A 24,799-nucleotide genomic window follows, 5' to 3' on the forward strand; every position below is an offset into this window, starting at 1 on the left:
TCACTCAATACAGTGTTGATACTGTACGGTGCGCTCGCTCCGTACAGCATTGAAACAAAGTTTTATGCGAATCGACTTTGTTTCATCCAAAGTCAATTCGCTCATCTCTAATTAAAGGGAATGTGTCATCGGAAAATGACCTATTGTTTAACTCCTTAGTGACCAGCCTGTTTTGGGTCTTACTGACCAAGCATTTTTCTTCCTTTTTTCATCGTCGCCTTCCAAGAACTATAACTTTTTTATTTTTCAGTATATATAGCTGTATGAGAGCTTGTTTTTTGCGGGAAAAGTTGTTGTTTTTAATGGCGCAATTTTGAGGTACACATAACTTTCTGATTAGCTTTTATTAACTCTTTCTGGGAGGGAGATGAGAAAAACAGCAATTCTGCCACTGTGTTTTTACGTTATAAATTTTACGGCGTTCATTTTTCTGTATAATTAACATAATATCTTTATTCTCTTGGTCAGTATGATTACAGTGATACCAAATATATATAGTTTTTTTTACGTTTTTCTACTTTTTTGCAATAAAACCCGCTTTTTTTAAAAGGAAAAAATTGTTTTTGCATTGCCGCTTCCCAAGACCCATAACTTTTTTATTTTTCTTTCTATGGAGTTGTGTGAGGGCTTGATTTTTGCGGGACAACTTGTATTTTTTATTTGTATAACTTTGGAGTAAATTATGCTTTTTGATCGCTTGTTATTATGTTTTTTGTTTTTTTTCGTAGCACCATACAGTATAATTTACGTGATATTTATGTAGTCCGGGTCGTTACAGACGCGGCATTACCAAACATATGGGGCAGATTTTTATTTTATTTTTTTATTGAAAAGCGTATTTTCAATGAAAAAAAATGTCATAAATGTGTTTTTTTTTTCCTTTTTTTTACCACTTAAGAGTCCCACAAGGGGACTATAACAGACAGTATTTTGATTGCTTTTAAAACAGAAAGTGACACCTCATAAAATATTTATTACTTAACATTCCCCATATGTCTATTTTATGTTGGGATCATTATGTAAATGTCATTTTATTTTTTTAGGATGTTAAAAGACTTTTAAAGGAAAATTTTAAAAACCTACTTTTTAAGGACCAGTTCAGTTCTGAAGTCACTTTGTGGGGCTTACATAGTAGAAACCCCCATAAATGACCCCCATTGTAGAAACTATACCCAAGTTACTCAAAACTGATTTTACAAACTTTGTTAACCCTTTAGGTGTTCCACAAGAATTAAAGGAAAATGGAGAAGAAATTTCAAAATTTCACTTTTTGGGCAAATTTTCAATTTTAATCATTTTTTTTTCTTTAACATGTCGAGGGTTAACAGCCAAACAAAACTCTACATTTATTACTCTAATTCTACGGTTTACAAAAACACCCCATATGTTGTTGTAAACCACAGAAGAAGAAAAGGAGCACCATATGGTTTTTGGAAGGCAGATTTTGCTGGACTGGTTTTTAGACACCATGTCCCATTTGAAGTCCCCTACAGTAGAAACTCCCAAAAGTGACCCAATTTGGGAAACTACGGGATAAGGTGTCAGTTTTATTGGTACCCTTTTGGGGTACATATGATTTTTAGTTGCTCTATATTACGTTTTTTGTGAGGAAAGGTAACCAAAAAATGGCTGTTTTTATTTTTTGTCTTTTTATAACGTTAATCTGACAGGGTAGATCATGTGCTATTTTTATAGAGCAGGTTGTTACGGATGCAATTATATCAAATATGTCTACTTTCTTTGTTTGTTTGTTTCAGTTTTACATAATAAAGTATTTTTGAAAAAAAATTATGTTTCTGTGTCTACATTTTCTGAACGCCATATTTATTTTTATTTTTCCGCCGATTGTCTTGTGCAGGGGCTCATTTTTTAGCAGGAAGATTTAACGTCTATTTTGGTACCATTTTTGGGTACATATGATTTTTTTTGATCATTCAATACTACATTTTATGGGGCAAGGTGACCAAAAAATTGGTTGTTTTGGTACAGTTTTTATTTATTTATTTTTACAGTGTTCACCTGAGGGGTTAGATCATGTGATATTTTTATATAGGAGATATCGCAGGTCGTTACGGAAATGGCAATACCTAATACGTATACTTTTCCTTATTTATTTAAGTTTTACACAATAATAGCATTTTAGAAAACAAAAAAATTATGTTTTATTGTCTCCATAGTCTGAGAGCCATAGCTTTTTTATTTTTTGGCCGATTGTCTTAGGTTGGGTCTAATTTTTTGCGGGATGAGGTGATGGTTTTTTGGGGGGCATACGCCTTTTTGATCGCTTGACAAAAATTCCTTTTTTTAACACCGTTTTTATTTTATTTTTTTACGGTGTTTATCGGACGGGGTGGATAATGTGATATATTTATAGAGCCGGTCGTTATGGGTGCAGCGATATCTAATATGTGTGTTTTTTCAATTTTTTATTATAAAATCTGTTGAAAGTTTTTTTTTTTCTTTTTTTAATTGAAACTATTTTTCCTATTAAAAACACTTTTTTTTTTTTTAACTTTATTTGTTTCCCACTATGGGACTTCAACTTTTGGGGGTCTGATCCCCTCTGAAATGTATTACAATACACTAACAGGTTGACAAGGAGACCCAGTCTGGGGCTGGATCTCCTCGGCACCCGTAGAAGGCAGGTCCAGATGCCGTGCAATGCATTGGGCAGCCTGTGCATGGCATCGGGCTGCCTTGTCACCCATTGGGTTCCCGCCACAGCAGCGTGAGGACCCGATGGGCTCCTTCACCCGCCGCATGCACCTTCTATGCTGCGTTCAGCGCTGACCGCAGCATAGAAGGGGTTAATCCACCGGCATCGGCTATTAAAGCCTGGGCCCGGCTATCAGTGACTGCCAGACCCCTGCAATGTTCGGTGCCCGCCCGATCACCATGACATAATAGTACGTCCAAATGCGGGAACTCACTTGCCGCCATGACGTACTATTACATCATGTGTTGGGAAGGGGTTAAAATGCAATGCACTATCCCTATAGTGCATTGCATTTTAATTGCAATGCTATTCTGAAATTACTCAAAGCTGGTCTGGGGCCTACACGAGACCCCAGCCAGTCTTCACACACATCGGCACCCTGCGATCGAATTTGCGGGTCGCCGATGGGAGTCCGCTTCCTTTGTCCCCACTTTACATGCGGCAGGCGCCATTGTCCACGGCATGTAAAGTATTAAACAGTCCGGATTGGCCCCCTCTGTACGAGGGACCCATGCAGCGATTAGACTGGGCCGCCGTAAAAAGGCAGCTTGCAGTGGTTTTGTGTCCAGCACCAAAATGAAACAAAAGGAACGGATGCATACTTTTGCATCTTGATCAGTTTTGTCCCCATTGACAATAAATGTATGTGCTGTTATCTGGTTTAAACTGGCAGATAAAATGTTTGGTGACACTTCCTTTAAAAATGTGATTGCAGTTGTGTTAACTGTGTTATTATTTTATTTTGATCATTCTTCCTGGCCTTCATACATGTATCATGACCATATTCATACATGTATCATGACCATGTGATAATGACACCTATCAGGCCCCACTGTGGACTTCAAACTACAACTTTTGCACTCCTTCCATCCATCCACAACTTTCCTGCCCATTTAATTTATCTCAACACTGGTTCATCTGCTCTCTCGCAGTTCCTTCACTGGCTATCCATAGCCCAACAAATTCATTTCAAAATTATGACAATGACACACAAGGATGTCCTTAGCTTGTGCTCTCCATACATCCGTATCCCAGTCTCCTGATACCTTCCGGCATCTCATCACAAAATCTTCTCTGCTCTACTCCGCCCATCATTGTCTCTAAGGCCCCTTTCACACGGTCGAGTTTTCCGTGCGGGTACAATGCGTGAGCTGAACGCATTGCACCCGCACTGAATCCGGACCCTGTGCACACGAGCAGTGATTTTCATGCATCACTTGTGCGTTGCGTGAAAATCGCAGCAAGCTCTATTTTGTGCGTTTTTCAAGCAACGCAGGCCCCATAGAAGTGAATGGGGCTGCGTGAAAATCGCAAGCATCCGCAAGCAAGTGCGGATGCGGTGCGATTTTCATGCACGGTTGCTAGGAGACGATCGGGATGGGGGCCCGATCATTATTATTTTTCCTTATATTACCATGGTGATGGATCATGTGATGGACCATGTGATGAGCGCAGTGACGTCACCACAGGTCCTTTTCCTCACAGATGAAGGCAGAAGAGATGCCAGGCTGCGCGAACAAGTGGATTAAGGTGAGTTAAATTATTTATTTATTTATTTTAACCCGTCCAGCCCTATTGTACTAAGCATTCTGTATTAAGAATGCTATTATTTTCCCTCATAACCATGTTATAAGGGGAAATAATACAATCTACACAACACCTAACCCAAACCCGAACTTCTGTGAAGAAGTTAGGGTTTGGGTACCAAACATGCCGATTTTTCTCACGCGTGTGCAAAATGCATTAAAATGTTTTGCACTCGCACGGAAAAATCGCACATTTTCTCGCGACGCACCGGGCCAAAAACATGACGCCCGTGTGAAAGAGGCCTAAGAGTTTTGTCTTTCTTCTGCATCTCCTATACTCTGGAATTCACTACACATCAGATAAAATAATAATAACAGATACTGTATGAAGCATCTATATAAAAGTTATAAGTGAGACAATAGAAGGATAAGCACACGTAAGAAGGAATAAGCACCGAAGAGCTGGCAATCTACAATCATAATATAATCCTCTAGCAAATGACGCTCACTTGGAATGATACAATTCCCAGCAGGCCCTCTGTGTAGGAAATGACTTTTTTGTTAAAGCTAGGGAATGCAAATATTATTGCAAAAAGCAGGTCATTTTGCTTCTATTTGAGATGTAATATATACACTGTATAAGTGTATATAATATCCTAATTTCCATATAAATGCATGTTTTTGTACTAATAGTTTTTCTATAATAGGATCGCAAGGCGCAATAATAGAAAGACCTATTCCCATTGTGACAAGAGTAGGAAAATATTCATAGAAAAAGGTGGATTAGCCAATAAAGCTTTTGATATTTTAATTATACCACCAACCCTGCACATGGGCCAATGTGGACTGCAAATGGAAGATAATGGGCAGACAATTATTTATAATATTCACAGTTCTGTACCTCTACAAAATCTATTAATCTCTATGTAGAACACTAAGATATGTAATTCAAGTCACGACTTGCAGTTCTAGTACACGGACACCCATAGTCAAGAATGCAGCTCAGCCAGAGGGAGTAAAAATGTGTTTTTATCCTACACTGCTTGCGCTATTAGGGACAATTAGAAATGATAAGTCATATAAAATGCCAGTTTTATCCAGCGGCACTTTACAGAATATAATGTATATTAGCAGACTAGTGAATGGCACAGAGTGAATATAGTATGAAGAAACAGGAAGAAAAAATAATCCTATTTCAAAAGTAGGTTTAAGGCCTCATGCACACAAACGTATTTTGTTTCTGTGTCCGTTCCGTTTTTTTGCGGATAGGATGCAGACCCATTGATTTCAATGGGTCCGCCATAAATGCGGACAGCACACTGTGTGCTATCCGCATCCGTATGTCCGTTACGTAGCCCAGCAAAAAAAATATAACATGTCCTATTCTTGTCCGTTTTAGGCATTGTTACAATGAATCCGCAAAAAAAAAAAATGGATGGCATAAGGATTTCACCCGTTTTTTGGGGCGGACCGCAAAACACATACAGTCGTGTGCATGTAGCCTAAACAAAATAGAGTAACTCCCTTTAACTGGGAGCTACAGGGAGTTTAATTAAAGTTAGAGGGGTTAGCAGTAGATGTTTCACATTTCTATATGATGCTTTAAGGATACCATGCACATACGATATTCTTATATCAGTCAACACCAAAGCATACCCTCCCTTTAAAGGAAAAGTAGGTAGTGGCAGAAAGTATGGATAGTGTATAAGGTAGTGTTACTATATTCATATAGTCTACCACTGGGTACTGTATGGGAAGTGTGGGTCCACAGGCCAGTATTTTAAAAGGCTTTCACATACTATATGTATAATCACATATACATATACAGTGCCTTGAAAAAGTATCCATATGCCTTGAACTTTTCCACATTTTTTCATGTTACATCTACAAACTTAAATGTATTTTATTGGGATTTTAATGTGATAGACCAACACAAAGCAGCAAGTATGTGTGAAGTGAAAAGAAAATGATACTTGGCTTTCAAAAGTTTTAATAAATAAAAATCTATGTGTGCATCTGTATTCAGCATGTGTAGGACTCCATTTCTTTGCAATTACATCTGCCTGTCTTTTGGGGTATGTCTCTACCAGCTTTGCACACATACAAAATTTTTACCCATTCTACTCTGCAAAATAGCTCAAGCGTAGTCAAATTGGATGGAGAGCGTCTGTGAACAGCAATTTTCAAGTCTTGCCACAAATTCTCAATGAGATTTAGGCTGGGTTCAGACCTGAGCGTATTTGATATGCGCGTTTAATGCACGTTTTTGTCGCGCGTTTTTATGCACGTTTTTTGCAATAGTAAACGCGCGTTTGTGTGATTGACTGCAGTGTCCTATGGCCACAAACGCGCGTCAAAACGCCCCAAAGAAGCTCAAGAACTTGTTTAAGCGTAGGGCGTTTTTCAGCGCGTTCAAACGCGCTGTAAAACGCTCAAGTGAGAACCAGGGCCATAGGGAAGCATTGGTTTTCATGTGTTGAGCGTTTTACAGCGCGTTTGAACGCGCTGTAAAACGCTCAAGTGTGAACCCAGCCTTAGGTCTGGACTTTGACTGGGCCCAGAGGCGTAACCACCATAGCGGGAGACCATGCGACTGCTATGGGGCCTAGGGAAAGAGGGGGCCCAGTTGGGATCATCTCCTCTTTTACTGGGGCTCAAAACTTGGTCAGGACTGTACCCTCTAAAGAAAGAACTTTTATTTGACCACTGTAGCCGTTTACTGGCCTCAGCGCTGATGCGTCCGTAAGCAGCACATGACTGCAGACACTCAGTGATCATGTGTCAATCTGGGACACATCACCACTGAGGCCAATGCATGGCTGCAGCAGTCAACATGATCCTGGATGGGATGTCATCACTTCCAGTTTGAAGAGGAATATAGGTTTCAGAAAGATGAACTTTGGCATAGGAACGGAGCGACACTCAATATGTGAGTAGATCTCTTTTTAAGTTTCCAAGGCCTCACTAAATATTTTGAGGGTCAGAAGCCCTTGAAGCCCTTCTTGCAGTCTTTTATAGGACATAATGGTACTGTATATCCTGGTGATTGTGCCACAATGCCATTATCAAGATTGATTAAAAGGGGTGAATTAATAGGGGTTTTTTGGTTTCAACAAAAAACTGTCCGCCTTTCAGCTCCTAACTAATATGTACATATGCTTTTATAATTTTATGGCTTTTCCCTTGCACAGTTCATGTGATGAACCACCTGAATTCCGTGATTAGGAGGTGTGTCCCAATACTTTTCTCCATATATTGTATTTACTACATAAGGGAACAGTTGGATAACTATCACCACATATACTTACTTTGCTTCTAGTGCAAGGGCTATGATTCCGGCAGCCATAGGTGCTGATGCTGAGGTTCCAGTGTGACTGTCTGTGCAACGCTGACGAAGATCTGTGGTGATCTGAAAAATAAATGTTATATTTTTTATTTGTTCAGAAAATAAAAGGATTACAAATACAGGTTTTTCCTAAAAGACACTAGTGATACTGACAATTTTTACAAGAGAGATTTTATATGTTTCATCAATTATGCAATCCACCCCCATAGCTTACAATGTATGTTTTTCCCTGCAGAGAACTGCACCATTGTGCTTATTTTAACCCTTTAAGTACCGGGCCCATTTTTGGTTTAGCAATTTCATTTTTTCCTCCCCACATTCCAATAGCCATAACTTGGCATTATATTGAAAAAAACAACACAATTCGGCCAATGGTTTTGGTGTTTTTACATCACGGCATTCACTATCAGCCAAAAATGACATCCTTATTCTGGGGCTCAGTATGAATACAGCGATACCAAAATTGTAAAGGTTTTTACTAAAAACCTTCGAAAAAATGCAAAAATTTTCTTTGAATAACCATTTTATGACAGCCATAACTTATTTATATGTCTAGAGAGCTGTATGAGGGCTTGTTTTTTTTTCAGAACAAACTGTAGTTTTTATACATTTTTGTGGTACGTACGACATTTTGATCACTGTTATTACATTTTTTGGGGGAAAGGTGAATAAAAAATGGTGAATCGTGTGGTTTTCATTTTTTCCATTACAGCGTTCACCACACAGGAATTTTAAAAAAATATTTTAACAATTCAGACATTTTTGGACACGGCAATACATGATATATATTTTTTAAATTGTTAATATATTTTTATATGTAAAATTGGGAAAGCGGGCTATTTAAACTATTAATATTATATTTTTTTTACGTTTATAGTAATTAGAGATGAGCGAATTTCATATTTAGAAATTCGTTCACACTTCGATTGTTGGATAAAGGTGAATTACGTTATTGATTCCGTTACCACGGATCATAACGCAATTCTATAATGGAATGCATATCTGAATGCCTTTAGAGGCATTCCGTTATTTATTCAGTCATAAAAGAAGTCTATGGGATGCAAAACGGATCTGTACCGTTTCCGTTATGCAGGGGAGTCCTCTATAACTATTAGAGATAAGTGTATTTCTTGAAATTTGTTTTAGGTCAAATTTTAACAAATTGGTTGGAAGATTTGATTCGGAAACAAATAAATTCAACCTGAATTGAAAGTGCACAGATTGCCTTGAAAAGCTTTGTGTGACACTCTGGGGTCTCCTAGGACTATATCCAACCCCTTTCAAGATCTTTAATGCCAAGACAGTATTAGTAATATCAAAGTCACATGTATGGTTATGGGTAAATGCAGATTTGTTACGCTTTTTTAAATAAAAATAATTCAAAAAATTATCCCTTATTGGGGCAAATGCCTGCTGCTGATTATACCCACATGGTAATATCGATAAAATCAATTGCTTTTGCTAAATAAGCAGTCCAAAAATTATTCCATAATGGGGGCATGTGCCTGCTCGTGTTTGTATACACATGGTAGTATTGGAAGACACAATGGCTTGTTCAGCATGAAATAATCTCCCTTTTTTAGGGGTAGCAGCAGTACAGTTGGGAACCTGAAAGATAAGGCAGGACAAGATATGTGTGACTGTGTAGGCATAGTCATAGCCACAGCAGTAGCAACACAGTATGGAACCTGACAGACAAGGCAAGAGATGTGCTGCTGCGTAGGGGTAGTAATAGCGGCAGCAACAATACAGTATGGAACAAAAAGGAAAGACAGATAGCTACAATAGCATAATTGGACGGGTGATAAACTGCCAGCAATGACAGATCCACTGTCAGCAACGGCAGATCTATTTAATGGCTTCAGATGGACATGTGCAAAACTCCTCATAGATCGTGTCTGATTTATTTTCACAAATGTAATTTTTTCCACATTTGCGGAGAACTATTTTGTACTGCAGCCATCCAAATTCTCACTTGCAGGTGATGTGGCACAGGCATTTCATGTTGCGCTACCCCACCCACTGACACTGTCACTCAAACAAGGCGAAGTCACACTGTATTGCGGGGGCAGAGTCCAGTGCAATATAATAGAGAGCGATGTACCACAACACGTTACATTGTGATAAATATAATTTTTTTAATTAAATTTGCTAAGATATTTTTTTTTAAATGCACAATTGGATACAGTCTGCAGCAAAAATACACATTGACTGAGGTTTAGTACACTTATTAAAAAAAGAAACTGGACACAGTCTGCAGCAAAAATATACACTGATGATGAAGTTGCATATTATGTTCGGTCAGGTTTGGTATACGTATATTAATTGAAGAAACCTTGCAACAAATGGACACGGTCTGCAGTAAAAATATATGCCAACTGTGACAATGCATGATATGTCCAGTGAGGTTTGGTGCACGTTATTAATTAAAGAAATTTTGCAACAACTTTTTTTGGGCAAAAACTCACAAGTGATTACAGTCTGCAGCAAAAATACACACTGTGATGCTGCAAAATTGAAGAAAGTTTTTGGGAAAAAAAAAAAAGAAGCTCAATTGGACAGTGTCCTGTGCAACTATGATGCTTAAAAATCAGCAGCCAGTAGATATGACTTTTTTATATATATATATATAAATTGGGCTGTTTGCACAGGATCGTCAATGGCTGCCTGCAGTGAAGTAACACACAATACGCTGAATGACCCCATCCCGTCCATAGCTAAAACCTCTCTCTATCGATTAATTAAATCAATCTAACTAAATCCCTAAATCTTTCCCTATAAGACCCTGAAGTAACTGGTTGTATGTCTAAAGATAACTGTCTTTCTTTGCTAGGCAGAGACATCCTACTTCATCAATGTCCAAGTTTAGAATTACGGCTATACTGTCCATCTTGGTTTGCTGAGGCTGACTGTAAAGGCTGCCATACACATTCAACAGCTTTTGGCAGAAAGCTATCTCCCCTGACTTCCTCTTGAAATCCCTGCAGATATACATGTTCAGTAAAGGGAAGAGGGGAGAAGGACTCTGCTAGACACCTATGGCAGTTGGTTATCTCCTGGGAAAACAAAAGCATCAGGCAAAAATAATTACTTCATCTAATCCTTCTCTCCCCAATATCATCTGAAGGTGGAGAGTTGCGAGTTCCGCAACGACATGAGACTGTCGGCCAAACCCACCATTCTCAGCAGGTTTCGCTAACAATAGACTAATGTATATGGGGGCCTGGCCGACAAGCCAAGGACTTGTCTGTCATCAAGGGATCCTCCATCTTTATCTTCTCTGCCATGCTGTGCTAACTACCGCACAGTTATATGTAAAATGGCACACACCATTTTGAGCAATTCGTATGAATCGAATCTTAAAAACTTCAGCTTCATTTGGAAAATGAATGTTTGGGAAATTCTAAACAAATCTGATTACTATTATTATTTTTAGTAGTAGTAGTCAGGTCATTCTTCCAGTCCTGGCAACTATATGAATAACAATTGTCTACCACACCAACCTAGATAAGAGAAGAATATTCATTCTGATTGTTCTGGCATCATGCAATGTAAATGCAGATTTATAAAAATGTCTTTAAAATACTGCATTTGTTGGCCGCAACAACCAATCCAAGCTCAACTTTTATTTCTTAAACTGCTGCGGTGAAACGAAACCTGCGCTCTGATTAGCTGTTATGAGCAACACATTTTTCTTGTAGACAGTTTTGATGAATCTGCCCTATTGGCTTCTGATGACATATTAACTAACTGTTTGTACTGGCTGAGTCTCAGAGTGTTCTTAAAGTCATTCCTTGGAAGGCGGTTACATGGCTTCATTCTGTATCTCATTCCCACAAGCATGGTTTCCCTTCAAATTAATTTTAGATTGTATCCTATTATGCAATTTATCATATATTATATAAACCACAAAACTGCCATATAAAGTTAGGGGAGCAATTCCCTCTCCTGAGTGTAATATCCTTGATTCAGATCCAGTAAATAATTTTGAAACGTTATTATATAGGCATCTTGAGGATTAAATAGTTTATTTCACACATTTCATTCTGGTACATTTAGCTTTCCTGTCAGTGCCAGAACATCTGTATTCAGATCACAGAAAACTCATTACAAATCCAATGTTACTGTTATTGTAACAACACTTCCATAGTTAATTTGGAACATAATTGTATTTTTCTTTTGGTAAACATGGCAATAGTGTTGCAGCACCAGCTGGTGTCACGTGGGGCAGAGTTTGTTTTCATAGCCCAGTGAAGCCCAACCTACGGCCCGCGGGCCAAATGCGGCCCGCGAAGCCGTGTCATGCGGCCCACGCAGTAACAGGACTTTATCAGCGCAGGGCGCCGCCTCCTAGCTAATTTATTCACTGCACTTGCCTCTGTGAAATTGAAGAGAAGCGCTGTAATCTCGCACAGGCGCACTGGCAGAGGCTTTGAAGTGCGCATGCACCGCCTTCCTGGCCTCTGCCAGTGCGCCTGTGCGAGATTACGGCGCTTCTCTTCAATTATACAGAGGCAAGTGCAGTGAATAAATTAGCTAGGAAGCGGCTCTGGGTGGGGATGAGATCTGTGGATGACACTGAGGGGGATATCTGTGGATGACACTGAGGGGGATATCTGTGGATGACACTGAGGGAGGATCTGTGGATGACACTGAGGGGGGATCTGTGGATGACACTGAGGGGGGATCTGTGGATGACACTTACGGGGGATCTGTGGATGACACTTACGGGGGGATCTGTGGATGACACTTACGAGGGGATCTGTGGATGACACTTACGAGGGGATCGGTGGATGACACTTACGAGGGGATCTAGGGAGGGGTGTGGGGATGTTGGGGTGCGAGGTCCTGGAGGGGTGTTTGGGGGGAGCTCTGGAAGGGGTGGCAGGTCCGATAGGTATGTGGGGGTGGGAGATCCGGGAGGGGGGGCCATACATTTTTTTGCTATGGGGTCCAGTCATTTCTAGCTACGCCCCTGATTGGTAAGATTGGGCAGGCACTGGAGCGATAGAGCGCCCTGCTGGAGCGATAGAGAAGCCGGCGGGAGGTGAAAGGAGGAGGGGCCAGCTCCTGGTGGTGTCGGGCACACGGAGCAAGCATGGCGGTGGAGGATCTGACTGAAGCCTAAAGACCAGACATCAAGGTAGACATGCAGAAGAAGGTGACAGCGCAGTATGTGAGGTATACATGTGTGTAATGTATGTAGTGTAGTGTGTGATCATCACATACTGCACTACATACATTACACACATGTATACATCACATGCCCCCTCACAGTAATAATGCCAAGATATGTGCCCTCTTCACAGTAGTAATGCTCACACATGCCCCCTCACAGTAGTTATGCCCAAATATGTGCCCCCTCACAGTAATAATGCCAAGATATGTGCCCTCTTCGCAGTAGTAATGCTCACACATGCCCCCTCACAGTAGTTAGGCCTCTTTCACACTTGCGTTGTCCGGATCCGGCGTGTACTCCACTTGCCGAAATTACACGCCGGATCCGGAAAAACGCAAGTGTACTGAAAGCATTTGAAGACGGATCCGTCTTCAAAATGCTTTCAGTGTTACTATGGCAGCCAGGACGCTATTAAAGTCCCGGTTGCCATAGTAGGAGCGGGGAGCGGGGGAGCAGTATACTTACAGTCCGTGCGGCTCCCGGGGCGCTCCAGAATGACGTCAGAGCGCCCCATGCGCATGGATGACGTGCCATGCGATCACGTGATCCATGCGCTTGGGGCGCCCTGACGTCACTCTGGAGCGCCCGGGGAGCCGCACGGACGGTAAGTATGCTGCTCCCCCGCTCCCCGCTACACTTTACCATGGCTGCCAGGACTTCAGCGTCCTTGCAGCCATGGTAACCATTCAGAAAAAGCTAAACGTCGGATCCGGTAATGCTCCGAAACGACGTTTAGCTTAAGGCCGGATCCGGATCAATGCCTTTCAATGGGCATTAATTCCGGATCCGGCCTTGCGGCAAGTCTTCAGGATTTTTGGCCGGAGCAAAAAGCGCAGCATGCTGCGGTATTTTCTCCGGCCAAAAAACGTTCCGTTCCGGAACTGAAGACATCCTGATGCATCCTGAACGGATTTCACTCCATTCAGAATGCATTAGGATAAAACTGATCAGGATTCTTCCGGCATAGAGCCCCGACGACGGAACTCTATGCCGGAAAAAAAGAACGCAGGTGTGAAAGAGCCCTTATGCCCAGATATGTGCCCCCTCACAGTAATAATGCTAAGATATGTGCCCTCTTCACAGACATAAGGCTCACACATGCCCCCTCACAGTAGTTATGCCCAGATATGTGCCCCTTCACAGTAGTTATGGCCAGATATGTGCCCCCTCACAGTAGTTATGCCCAGATATGTGCCCTCTTCACAGTAGTTATGCCCAGATATGTACCCTCCTCACAGTAGTTATACCCTGATGTGTGCCCCCTCACAGTAGTTATGCTCAGATACGTGCCCTCTCACAGTAATTATGCCAGATGTGTGCCCTCTTCACAGTAGTAATGCTCACACGTGCCCCCTCACAGCGTTTGCATTTCTTTCTGGCAAAGCTACCTGGTTCCGGCCCCCGAAATTTATACCAAGTCTAGTGCGGCCCTCAGACGAAAAATGGTTGGGCACCTCTTTTCATGGAGTTGTGTAACTTTTATCATGCTTTGTGAGATTAACAGCACCCAGAGGCTGCCCTTCCTGTCTTCGATGCCTAATACCCACCACTGTGATGAATAGGCCAGACAGCCCCTGAAGTCTCATAGTATCGCATTCTGTACATATGCAGTAAAGGGATGGAGACCGCCCGGGAGATGAGCAATCTTCATCCATTTACTGCGCAGGTACAGAACGCAATCCCGTGAGACTTCAGGGACTACACACTACACTGTTCTTCAATAGATGGTAATGATGTGAGCCTGCTATGATTTGCCCTCAAGACTGAGCAGCCTGACAGGAACACTTACCAATGTGTAGTACATGCAAGTGCCAGAGAATAGTGTGTAGTGAGGGCCCCCCCCCCCCCCCCCCCCAGGCAACTCTGCAAATGTAGGCAGCCAGTCCTGCTCACATTCTGGGACAGGTTGCTTATGGACATTTTACATTATTTCCTGTGAACCTCTTTAAGGCAAAATTCTGGTTCTTACATATCAGATTAATGGGGATCCAACATCCCGCACCCGACCAATCATCCGTTTCAGGCAGTCGCCAAAGACTATACAGTGGACACTGCCAAAAGCAAAAGGCTCCATCCACTGTGTAGTGGCCATTCCAGGGGACTGCAGATCAGCTCCCATTTAAGTGAATGGAAGATGAACTGCAGTATGCCAGCACCATAAACTACACAAGGAGGGCTGCCCGTAATGATAGATGGTATCAGGCCCCCACTGATCTGATATTGATGACCTATCCTGAGCATAAGTCATCAATATCTAAGGCACAGAAAACCCCTTTCCTGGACCTGGGGCATTATAACCAGAATATTGGAGGAGATTTATCATTCCCTTTTCGCCTGAAAAGTGGCGGTAAAAAGTCACAGATGCGACCTTTTAAAAATGTGCCACATCTCCCCTTTTTTGTCGTCCTTGCCACTTTTCTAAAAGGGTGTGTGACAAGGGCAGGGAAGGGGGCGTAGCCAGATGCAGCGACAAATTAATCTTCATTTACACTAGCTCTGAGCTGTCGTAGATTTCTAGTTAGTCGCATGGGCTGCAGGAGGAAGCGCCTAATTTATGATGAGTGGTACGCCTCGTCATAAATTAGGCATATCATACGGTAGCACAGCAGATATCAAGACATTCTTGTAGATCATTGAACTTCAACATGGACTGTTATATTCTAAAATGATATAATAAACGTTACAAGACACGTAAAGGGGTTTTCTGGGCTCTTGATACTGATGACTTAACATTAGGATAGGTCATTAGCTGCAGCCTTAGAATGGAGCTAAGTACATGGGAAATATGCGGCAGAACACCGGCATTGATGGCACTTGTTAAGAGAAAACCTCAGTTGATTTGAGTGATGATAATATCAGTAAAGCTTTCGGGCATATGCTGGTGCTATATAATCAACAGGAAATTAATTATAAGATTTTTTTTAACTAATGTGATAAAAAGATAGCAGTACCTTGTGTTATTTTCATATATATACAAAAATAACCGTTGCAGTAAGCATCTGCACTTTGATTTATACTATTTCCTTCTTGGCTACTAGAAAGCAAGTGGATAATACCTAGAGAAAGCTCCCTGACTGGAAAATTCATCAGGACCCTTTCAAAGAGAAGCTGTTGACAGGAGTTGGGGTGTTTAAGTGCAATTACCAGAGAGATCTAAAACAAGGCTTTCAGCTATAAAGCATTCACTTTTGCAGAGGTCTTCCATCTATCTTAAGAAGGAAATAAGAAGGGCATAAGACCACCAACAGGCAGGAAAACTTCAATAGCTGACATGATGTTCCAAATGCAATACCATGCTGGGACAGGCTCATTAATCACAACACGCTAGGAAGGATTGTCGGTATTAGGAAGCCTACATGTGCAGGGGAAGTAGTATGCATTACGGCTTGTCAAACACTCAGATTTACTTTCATTTGAAATGTACAAATCCTACATAAATCCTCAAGTGATACTTTAAGCTAGCTCACAGAAAAATATAAACAGCCTACGTTAGAGGATCCCTACTGGAATATGTCACATTTCATGATATAAACTTGACCTCTCATATGCTGATATGTTTGTGAAGCCCCATTTATACTGTATTACAAGTTAGTTATTTTTCTGCATGGGAAAAGCCTGTGTTCAGACTCTTTCCTATAAATAAGGTGGCAAAGTACTGGTTTTCCTTAAAGGAGTTTTCCGATGATAAACATTTATCATATAGCCCTCTATGAATACATTTGGCTTTTGCTGTAACTCCTATAGAACTGTATGTAGTTTCCTTCCTTCTCACTCTGGTCATGTAGGCAAAGAGGAATGTGAATTAGTGTATTAGTGATCTGTGGGTCCCGGTTAGCTGTGGGGACCCTAACAATCTAAAATGTATTAACTATCCTGCACATTGAGGAGACACAAGACAAAAATTTCACAGAAAAAAAAATGATAATATACTGCCCTGTGCTGATGAGGGTCAATAGCCCAAAATACAGTAGGTTTTCTGTTGATGTATCACTAATTAATACCTTACTTCTGGGGTTATATTGATTGCATAAAGGTGACCAAGAGAAAATATTTGCCCTATCAATCAATGAGACCACTGCTTTGTTTTTCCCTACCTGCCCCACAAAAATGAAAAACAACTAAACAAAAAATGGAGCTCACAAAGTACCCATATAAAATGTAATATTTTATTGAAAAATGTATATATAAAAGGGGATGCCATTAAAAAGGTAGGGGGGGGGGAGTGGCAGAAAAAGGCAGCATCCCGGTAATACACACACAACAAAAAAGATATCGTATATATCAATACATTATGTACAAAAGTTACCAATAATAGTAATATAATACAAATACATAAAAAATATCTGATGAATCTTCTATCCGCAAGAATCATGAGCATAAATCAAGGATATTGGCAATGGAGAATATATATATATAAGTAAGTGTGTATACCAGGATGGCGCCACACCGACGTGCCTTCATCCCCGGACGATGGCACCATCCTTGTATACACACTTACTTAGGTGAGTCTTGCTGACATAGTATTCCCTTGGATTTCTGGCTAATACTTGTATGGGACATGATTTTATATATTCTCCATTGCCAATATCCTTGATTTGATTTACGCTTATGATTCTTGCAGATAGAAGATTCATCAGATTTTTTATGTATTTGTATTATAGTACTATTATTGGTAGCTTTTGTACATGATGTATTAATATATACGATATATTTTTTGTTGTGTGTGTATTACCGGGATGCTGCCTTTTTCTGCTACTTCCCCTGCTTTTTAATGGCATCCCCTTTTATATATAAATTTTTTAATAAAATATAAAATTTTATATTTATGGGTACTTTGTGAGCTCCATTTTTTTCTTTAGTTTTTTCTTATTCGTGGGAGTTTGTACCGGGTTATTTACTTAAGTTGGCCCTCCACTTAGCCACAATATACATTGGCACACTTAGTTTTGGCAATAGGGTCACTTTTGGTTGTTTTTTTTTCTATTTACCTGCAAAAATGACGGCTACAATGTGATCATCATCTTGCTGTTTTTATTTTCACAAATTTTTATAAATCTACCTCAATGTGTGGTAAATTGAATAGTTATTATTGACTGCTGACCTATCTACCTAGTGGTAACACATACAACATTTGATATTTTGCTAGCCAAATGTTTGTTCTCTTTTAGATGTTACTTTGATTAATTTCGCAGAAGTGAACATTATGTGAGTTATCAAAATATTCGGATTTCTGCCAATTTGGGGCGGATTTCCGTAAATGTATTCAAATATCATTGTGGCAATTAACAAGATGAATAGAACAAATAACATCCAAAAGTTCCAATTCCAAGTACAATTCAGTAATATTCAGGATATTTTAATGTTACTGTAATTTAAGGGAACATGAGGTGCCTTGGGAAAAATCTGTCGGGAAAAAGCTCCCATGAAAAAGTTTGACCTTGCATGGAAAGCTGGAACAGTCAATTCCCTGCCTCTGTTATCTTTTCTTATGTGGAGACAATCCAAATAGTAAAGCTGGCCAATGGCCAGCTAATGAGAATGGCCAGTGGCCATAATCATTAGATATAAGTCAGGTGAACTCAGTGATTTCAGCAGGACTCATCAACCATCTAATTCGTATGAAGGCCTCCTCCTTCCTCTCCTCTGGATCTGGATTTCAGCAGCTTGATATTTTCTGTTGTCGGGGAGATAAGTCAACGCCAGGGATGTCTGGCATCAGCTTTCTCCTTGGGCATGTGTTTAGATTGGCCAATAAGTGAGAGAAGAGATAGCTGTTGACCGAATAAGCCTTCGGCCTACAGCTATCTAACATATAAGGTTACATACACACTCTTGAAAGAAATATACCTAACAGCAAGGTATACAATGCTATCACGCATCACACTTGCCATCCTAATAGGGTGTCAATAGCAAGGTAAGCTTAAAGGGACTCTGTCACCACTTTCTAACCCCCCCTTTTAAAAGTATTGTTATCTCCATGGCGCCCCTGTGATTACAAAGGTGTTGTTAGAAGATAAATTCGCCGTCTCCTTTTGATAAAAAGAGCTTTTATCTAACCTGTCAATCTTCTTGATAAGGTGCCCAGGGCGTTTCTGTTGGTCTCAAGCTGCCGCCCGCCGCCGCCGCTGTTGGTGCCCAGCTCCTCCCCTGATGCTTTCAGCGCCGCCAGAATATAATGAAATACGCCTCCGGCTCTCGCTCAGTGCCCCCTCCTTTTAAAAGATCCCGCGCGTGCGCACAGGCCTGTGCCTGATGCGCCCGTGCGGACATTTACAATCAGCCTCATTGAGCGAAGTGCGCATGCGCGCACTTCGCTCAACCTCCTCATCAGACGAGCACTGCAGCCGGCTGGCTGCAGTGCTCGTCTGATGAGGAGGTTGAGCGAAGTGCGCGCATGCGCACTTCGCTCAATGAGGCTGATTGTAAATGTCCGCACGGGCGCATCAGGCACAGGCCTGTGCGCACGCGCGGGATCTTTTAAAAGGAGGGGGCACTGAGCGAGAGCCGGAGGCGTATTTCATTATATTCAGGCGGCGCTGAAAGCATCAGGGGAGGAGCTGGGCACCAACAGCGGCGGCGGCGGGCGGCAGCTTGAGACCAACAGAAACGCCCTGGGCACCTTATCAAGAAGATTGACAGGTTAGATAAAAGCTCTTTTTATCAAAAGGAGACGGCGAATTTATCTTCTAACAACACCTTTGTAATCACAGGGGCGCCATGGAGATAACAATACTTTTAAAAGGGGGGGTTAGAAAGTGGTGACAGAGTCCCTTTAAAACGACCATCAATTACATTTGCCCTCATGAATGAAAATGATTTTTAGAAGCAAGTCTGTATTAATGAGTACAATGCTATCACTGGTCCCACTTTAAAAAAGAAATTGATTCTCAATAGCAAGAGCAGAAGACTACCACCCATCCTCTATTGCTTTATGATAGAGCGCATTTGAACTAGGATGGAATAAGGTAGTTAAAAACTATCACTGGTGGCATTTGACAGACTGAATCTCCATAATAAAGCTGTATTGTGGAGAAGAAGGCTACCGCTGCTCACATCTTTCCTCATCAGCAAAGCAGTATTGAGAATTAAAAGACTTCCTTTTGTCGCATCTCCATGAATGAGGAATAACATACCACTTTTCTGTCGTATGATTCCCCACTGCTGTACGTTGTAGCCAATGTAGAAGCGCACTCTTCTAGATACCAAGGCTTCTTGCCACTCTCTGTCGTACTGCTGATTGAGATTGTATAGATACTATTGGTATACCCATCACACGAGCAGTGATCTCGACTTCTGCCACCATTGCCAGATGCCCACACAAAAATTGAACCATAGCCTCTTCTTCCCTACAAAAAGAAAAAGACATTCAGCAGGAATTACAGATAAAACAATTCAGAAAATGCAACATATGTAGGATACAAATATATTAAAGGGGTTATCCCATGACTAATGTAAAAAATGAAAATCAGACATAATATAGCCCATGACAACCTCTTTATAACAAACTTAAAACCAGCCCTGTGCTTCACATGGGTCCAGAGATCTCCCCATTCATTGCTCTGCTAGGTTTATATCAAGCAGACAGCTCAAGGGGAATATCCTTTCTGCTGCAGCTAAGGGGGCATGTCCATGCTCTCTATCACAACTCAGGAGGCAGTTGAACGATGAAACTGAGCATGTGCGACCTTCTCAGTGAGCAGGTCAAAGAAATAAGATTTTTTTTAAAATTGCACGCAGTTACAGAAGAATTCAGATCCAGGTGCTGGTTTGATATTTTTCAAGGGACAACCCATTTAGGTAGTGTATCACCATTTACAGAGCATCACTTAAATATGGATCTATAAGATGGCATATGCACCAGAGCTTCCGTTCTGAGTTTTGAATACAATATATATACACATTTGAACTTTTTATGGGCATAGAATTGCATTCATTTATATCATCAGTAGCTGGAAGCAAACAAAAAAGGGTACATCAATGATCTGCAAATTGTTAATGTGTAGCTATTTATCTGAAGCCAGCTGTTGAAATCTACTGATGTGCATAAAACAGAAGAGATTATCCAAACAGGATACCAAGTTCTGAAAATGAATGAAAGAGAAAAGCACCAGAAGCAAAATATCTCAGTAGTGCTTAACTCTTTAATAAACTACACCATAATGGAATTCACTACCATTAATACAAGTACAATTCTGTATTCTGGACAGATTCTCTTGGACAGTCATTAGATTTCTGTCATTCTTGGCTATAGATACCACATATTTATATTAATAGGAGTAGATTCTATATTGGTAGTCTAGGCAGCTTCAAGAGCACAAAGGACTTCCCAGGCCCTAAAAAGTTACTCTGTCCTCTTTACCATGGGAACGGAATCAAGGACAACCATGATCAGGGGCTGTCCTATACCCAGGTACATGCAATGATAAAGTTGGGTACTCAGCTGCAAGACTGCCATCAGGGCAGTACTGGCACTGCATAAGGTCCCCCAGCACACAGACCTTTACTAAAGAAAGAAACTCCAATCCTTCTGTATGGTAGGTATAAGGCTTACCCTTACACTATAGACCTGCCATGTTAGAAAGATGTGATTGTATGTGCTTAAAGGGGTTTTCCAAGATTTTACTACTGATGACCTATCAGTATCTGATCAGTGGAGGTCCGACACCACAGCTGTTTGAGAAGGCACCAACACTCGCAGTAGCACCACAGTCTTCTCTTAGTTTTCCCTAGGTCATGTGATGTCACGTTCATAGGTCACATGGCCTAGACGCAGCTCAGCCCCATTAAGGTTAAAGGGGCTGAGCTGCGACACCAAGCACAGCTGCTATAAAATGTATGGTGCAGGGAAAAGGCCGCGGCCGATTAGATACTGATGACCTATCCAAAGGATAGGTCTTTGTCAGTTGTAAAGTCTCAGAAAACTCTTTTAAGGAGCTGTTTTCTTCACAGGCATAATATTAAATAAATAGTATATTACTGAAATGAAGGGGTATACATTTGTGCCATTTTTACTTACACTACTCACCGATCACCATAAATAATGTGTTCACTATATTGTATGGGTTATTATGATTAAACGGGATACCAAATACTCTTTTATATTTAATAGTATGTCTTTAGTAACATTATCTCTGATAAAATATAAAATATAAAAAAAAAAAAAAAAATACTATTTTTCAGCTATACTTTTAATAAAGAACTTATTTCACAGGTATATATCAGGAATTGAACCCCCCCCCCTTCAGTATAGGAGGAATAAACCTTACCCGCTAGTGTATAGAATGACTCCTCTGCCTAAGGCCTCATGCACACGAACGTATTTTCTTTCCATGTCCGTTCCGTTATTTTTGCGGACCGTATACGGAACTATTTATTTCAATGGGTCTGCAAAAAAAACGAAGGTACTCCGTGTGTACTCCGTTTCCGTATGTCTGTATTTCCGTTTTGCAAAAAATAGAACATGTCCTACCGCATTACGGACAAGTATAGTACTGTTATATTAGGGGCCAGCTGTTCCGTTCCGCAAAATACAGAATTCACACAAACGTCATCCGTATTTTTTGCAGTTCTGTTTTTTGCGGTCTGCAAAATACATACGGTCGTGTGCATGAGGCCTAATACTGTAAGAGCGGTGAGACTATGGAACTCTCTGCCTGAGGAGGTGGTGATGGTGAATTCACTGAAAAAGTTCAAGAGGGGCCTGGATGTATTTCTGGAGTGTAATAATATTACAGGTTATAGATACTAAAGAGGGGTCGTTGATCCAGGGAGATATTCTGATTGCCTGATTGGTGTCGGGAAGGAATTATTTTCTCCTAAAGTGAGAAAAATTGGCTTCTACCTCACAGGTTTTTTGCCTTCCTCTGGATCAACTTGCAGGATGACAGGCCGGACTGGATGGACAAATGTCTTTTTTCAACCTTACAAACTAAGTTATATTAAGATACAGAAGGTCTGGGGTTTGATTCCCATCAAACTCATTTATTAAAAGTTATGGCAGAATAATGGAACGTTTATTTTTGTGCTTTTCTTTTATGATAAAAGTTACATTTTTTGTTACAAAACAGTATTTGGTGTTCCTGTAAAGATAACCCATAGTGTAACACGCTATAAATATGTTATCTGCACACCCCTTTCACATCACTGCTTGAAAAAGGTTCCAGTGTGCGAACCGAAACGTATCTCTGGTGAATAAATACTTTTTTACTGAAGGAAGTGCCGTGGATCTCCTGGATTTATATCGTTTTCTGAAGCCTGGATTGCTTCATCAGCCGCGGGCGCCCGCCATCACGGATCAGTGTTGTGGCGTTCATAGCTGCTGAACACTTGCTATATATAAATTTATATATATTGTGGGAATTCGCTCTGGTAGTTAGGATTGGTTCAAAACATCTGTGTTTATTCACACGTGAAAGCAAAACAAAACCGCAAGTTGCTTGGTGATCGTTCACAAACATGAAAAGTTCATATACAAAACAGTCACCTTTTCTCCTGGGTGTTACTTCACACCCTGTTGGAAGTTCTGCCTTGTCAAGTCCACAGGCAGGCGTTAGGCGGCCTGTTTGCCCCCTACCAGGGGTCTGAGCCCTCCAGCCCGGCTCAAGCCATGGATCCCAACACAGCCCTCGGATCACAGCACACAGACCGTCTGAGCTCCACTGTCAGACAGAGGTAACCCTCCCAACCTGGCAGTGCTGGCTGGTTTTTATGCTTGGCAAAACCCGGCCTGGAACATGGGGAGTAGTCACCCACCCAGCACTTTGACTACTCCCAGTAAGAGCTGTCCTGGATCAGCTATTACAGCGATACTAAGTATTAAGGTGTCAAACAGCAACTGATGCTGACACATAAAAACCGGCTCTTACTCCACCGAGGCTAGGAACCTCGGTGAAACGTACCTATAATCCGCAATGATTCCTTGTACCTTCTTACAATATATATATATATTCTTCATTTTTTTGCATTTCAGAAATACAAGCTATATGTGTTTTAGACACTGTTCACATCACAGTAATGTCCCTGCTCAGACTTCTGTTGTGGAAATCCATCTTAATATCCAAAATATGGTGTCTCTTCACTGCCCATTCACTTCATTCACATTCCTCTTTTTCATACAAATGGAGTTCTAGAGAACTGTATGCTGATTTCAGCCATTGCCTGGCTTTTTGGGGGAAGAAATGAATAAATCAATATAAGTCTACTAAAGTTTAAAGGAGTTGTCCGGGCTCAGAGTTGAACCTGGACATATCCCCTTTTTCACCCAGGCAGGCCTCTGAGATGAGCATCAGAGCATTTTTATGCTGTATCGTGCAGGAAAAGGGCTTTTTTGTTTACATTTTTCACTGCTAGGCGAGGACTTCCGCCTAGCAGTGTTCCCAGTGACATCACTGGCACTAATAGGCAGCTTTTAGCTCTGCCCTAGCCTGTTTTACAGACTAGGGCAATACAATTTTACGTTTTTTGGCGTGTTTGTTTTAATCGCAGCATGCTCTGGGTGTGGTATGTTTTCGGATGTTTTTCCATAGACTTCCTAACAAATATTGGAGGTCATTTTTACTCAGGTCTGTTTCCCCTTTTGCGCTGTCTTTGCTGACGCTAGACGCACCTAATTAATGATGCGGCGTGTCTCGCTGTAAGTTAGGCGCACCTTCAGCAGTTTGTGCGCTTTGCAGAAAAACGAAACTAGCCCCTGGCTGAAGTAGTTTTTTTACATCATTTACGCCTGTTCCAGGCATAAATGTTGGTAAGTTTGTTGTAGCCGAAGTCCCAGCTTGGCACCCAGAACGCCCCTGCCACACCGTCGACACTCCTAAATATTGAATGCGGCGCAAAAATATCTATGCAACAAAATATGGTCATATGGACATTTAAAAAGTCACAAAAAGAGGGTTGTGCAACATTTTTATGCCAAAAACTGGCATGTTTGCAAATGACCACCATTGTGCTGGTTGCCTATTAGGAAGAATAGACCGGACACATAGTTATAAGTCTGGTGTATTCAGCAGGTGAGCACTTCCTCCCCCTCACTCTCC

The 24,799-nt window shown here is 41.1% G+C and overlaps 1 protein-coding gene across 3 annotated transcripts in view; it reads right to left on the minus strand.

Moving 5' to 3' along the window:
• PCSK5 (proprotein convertase subtilisin/kexin type 5) overlaps positions 1-24,799 on the minus strand; it is a 468,004-nt gene that overhangs the window by 220,989 nt on the left and 222,216 nt on the right. For all 3 annotated transcript variants that reach the window (XM_040417061.1, XM_040417063.1, XM_040417062.1), the window contains exons 8-9: positions 19,901-20,113; positions 7,551-7,651 (exon numbers count right to left, since the gene is read on the minus strand). In XM_040417061.1, coding sequence (XP_040272995.1) covers positions 7,551-7,651; positions 19,901-20,113 — 314 coding nt within the window. The remainder of the gene's footprint in view (positions 1-7,550; positions 7,652-19,900; positions 20,114-24,799) is intronic.

The sequence above is a fragment of the Bufo bufo genome, chromosome 2 (genome assembly GCF_905171765.1).
Source record: "Bufo bufo chromosome 2, aBufBuf1.1, whole genome shotgun sequence".
NCBI lineage: Eukaryota > Metazoa > Chordata > Amphibia > Anura > Bufonidae > Bufo > Bufo bufo.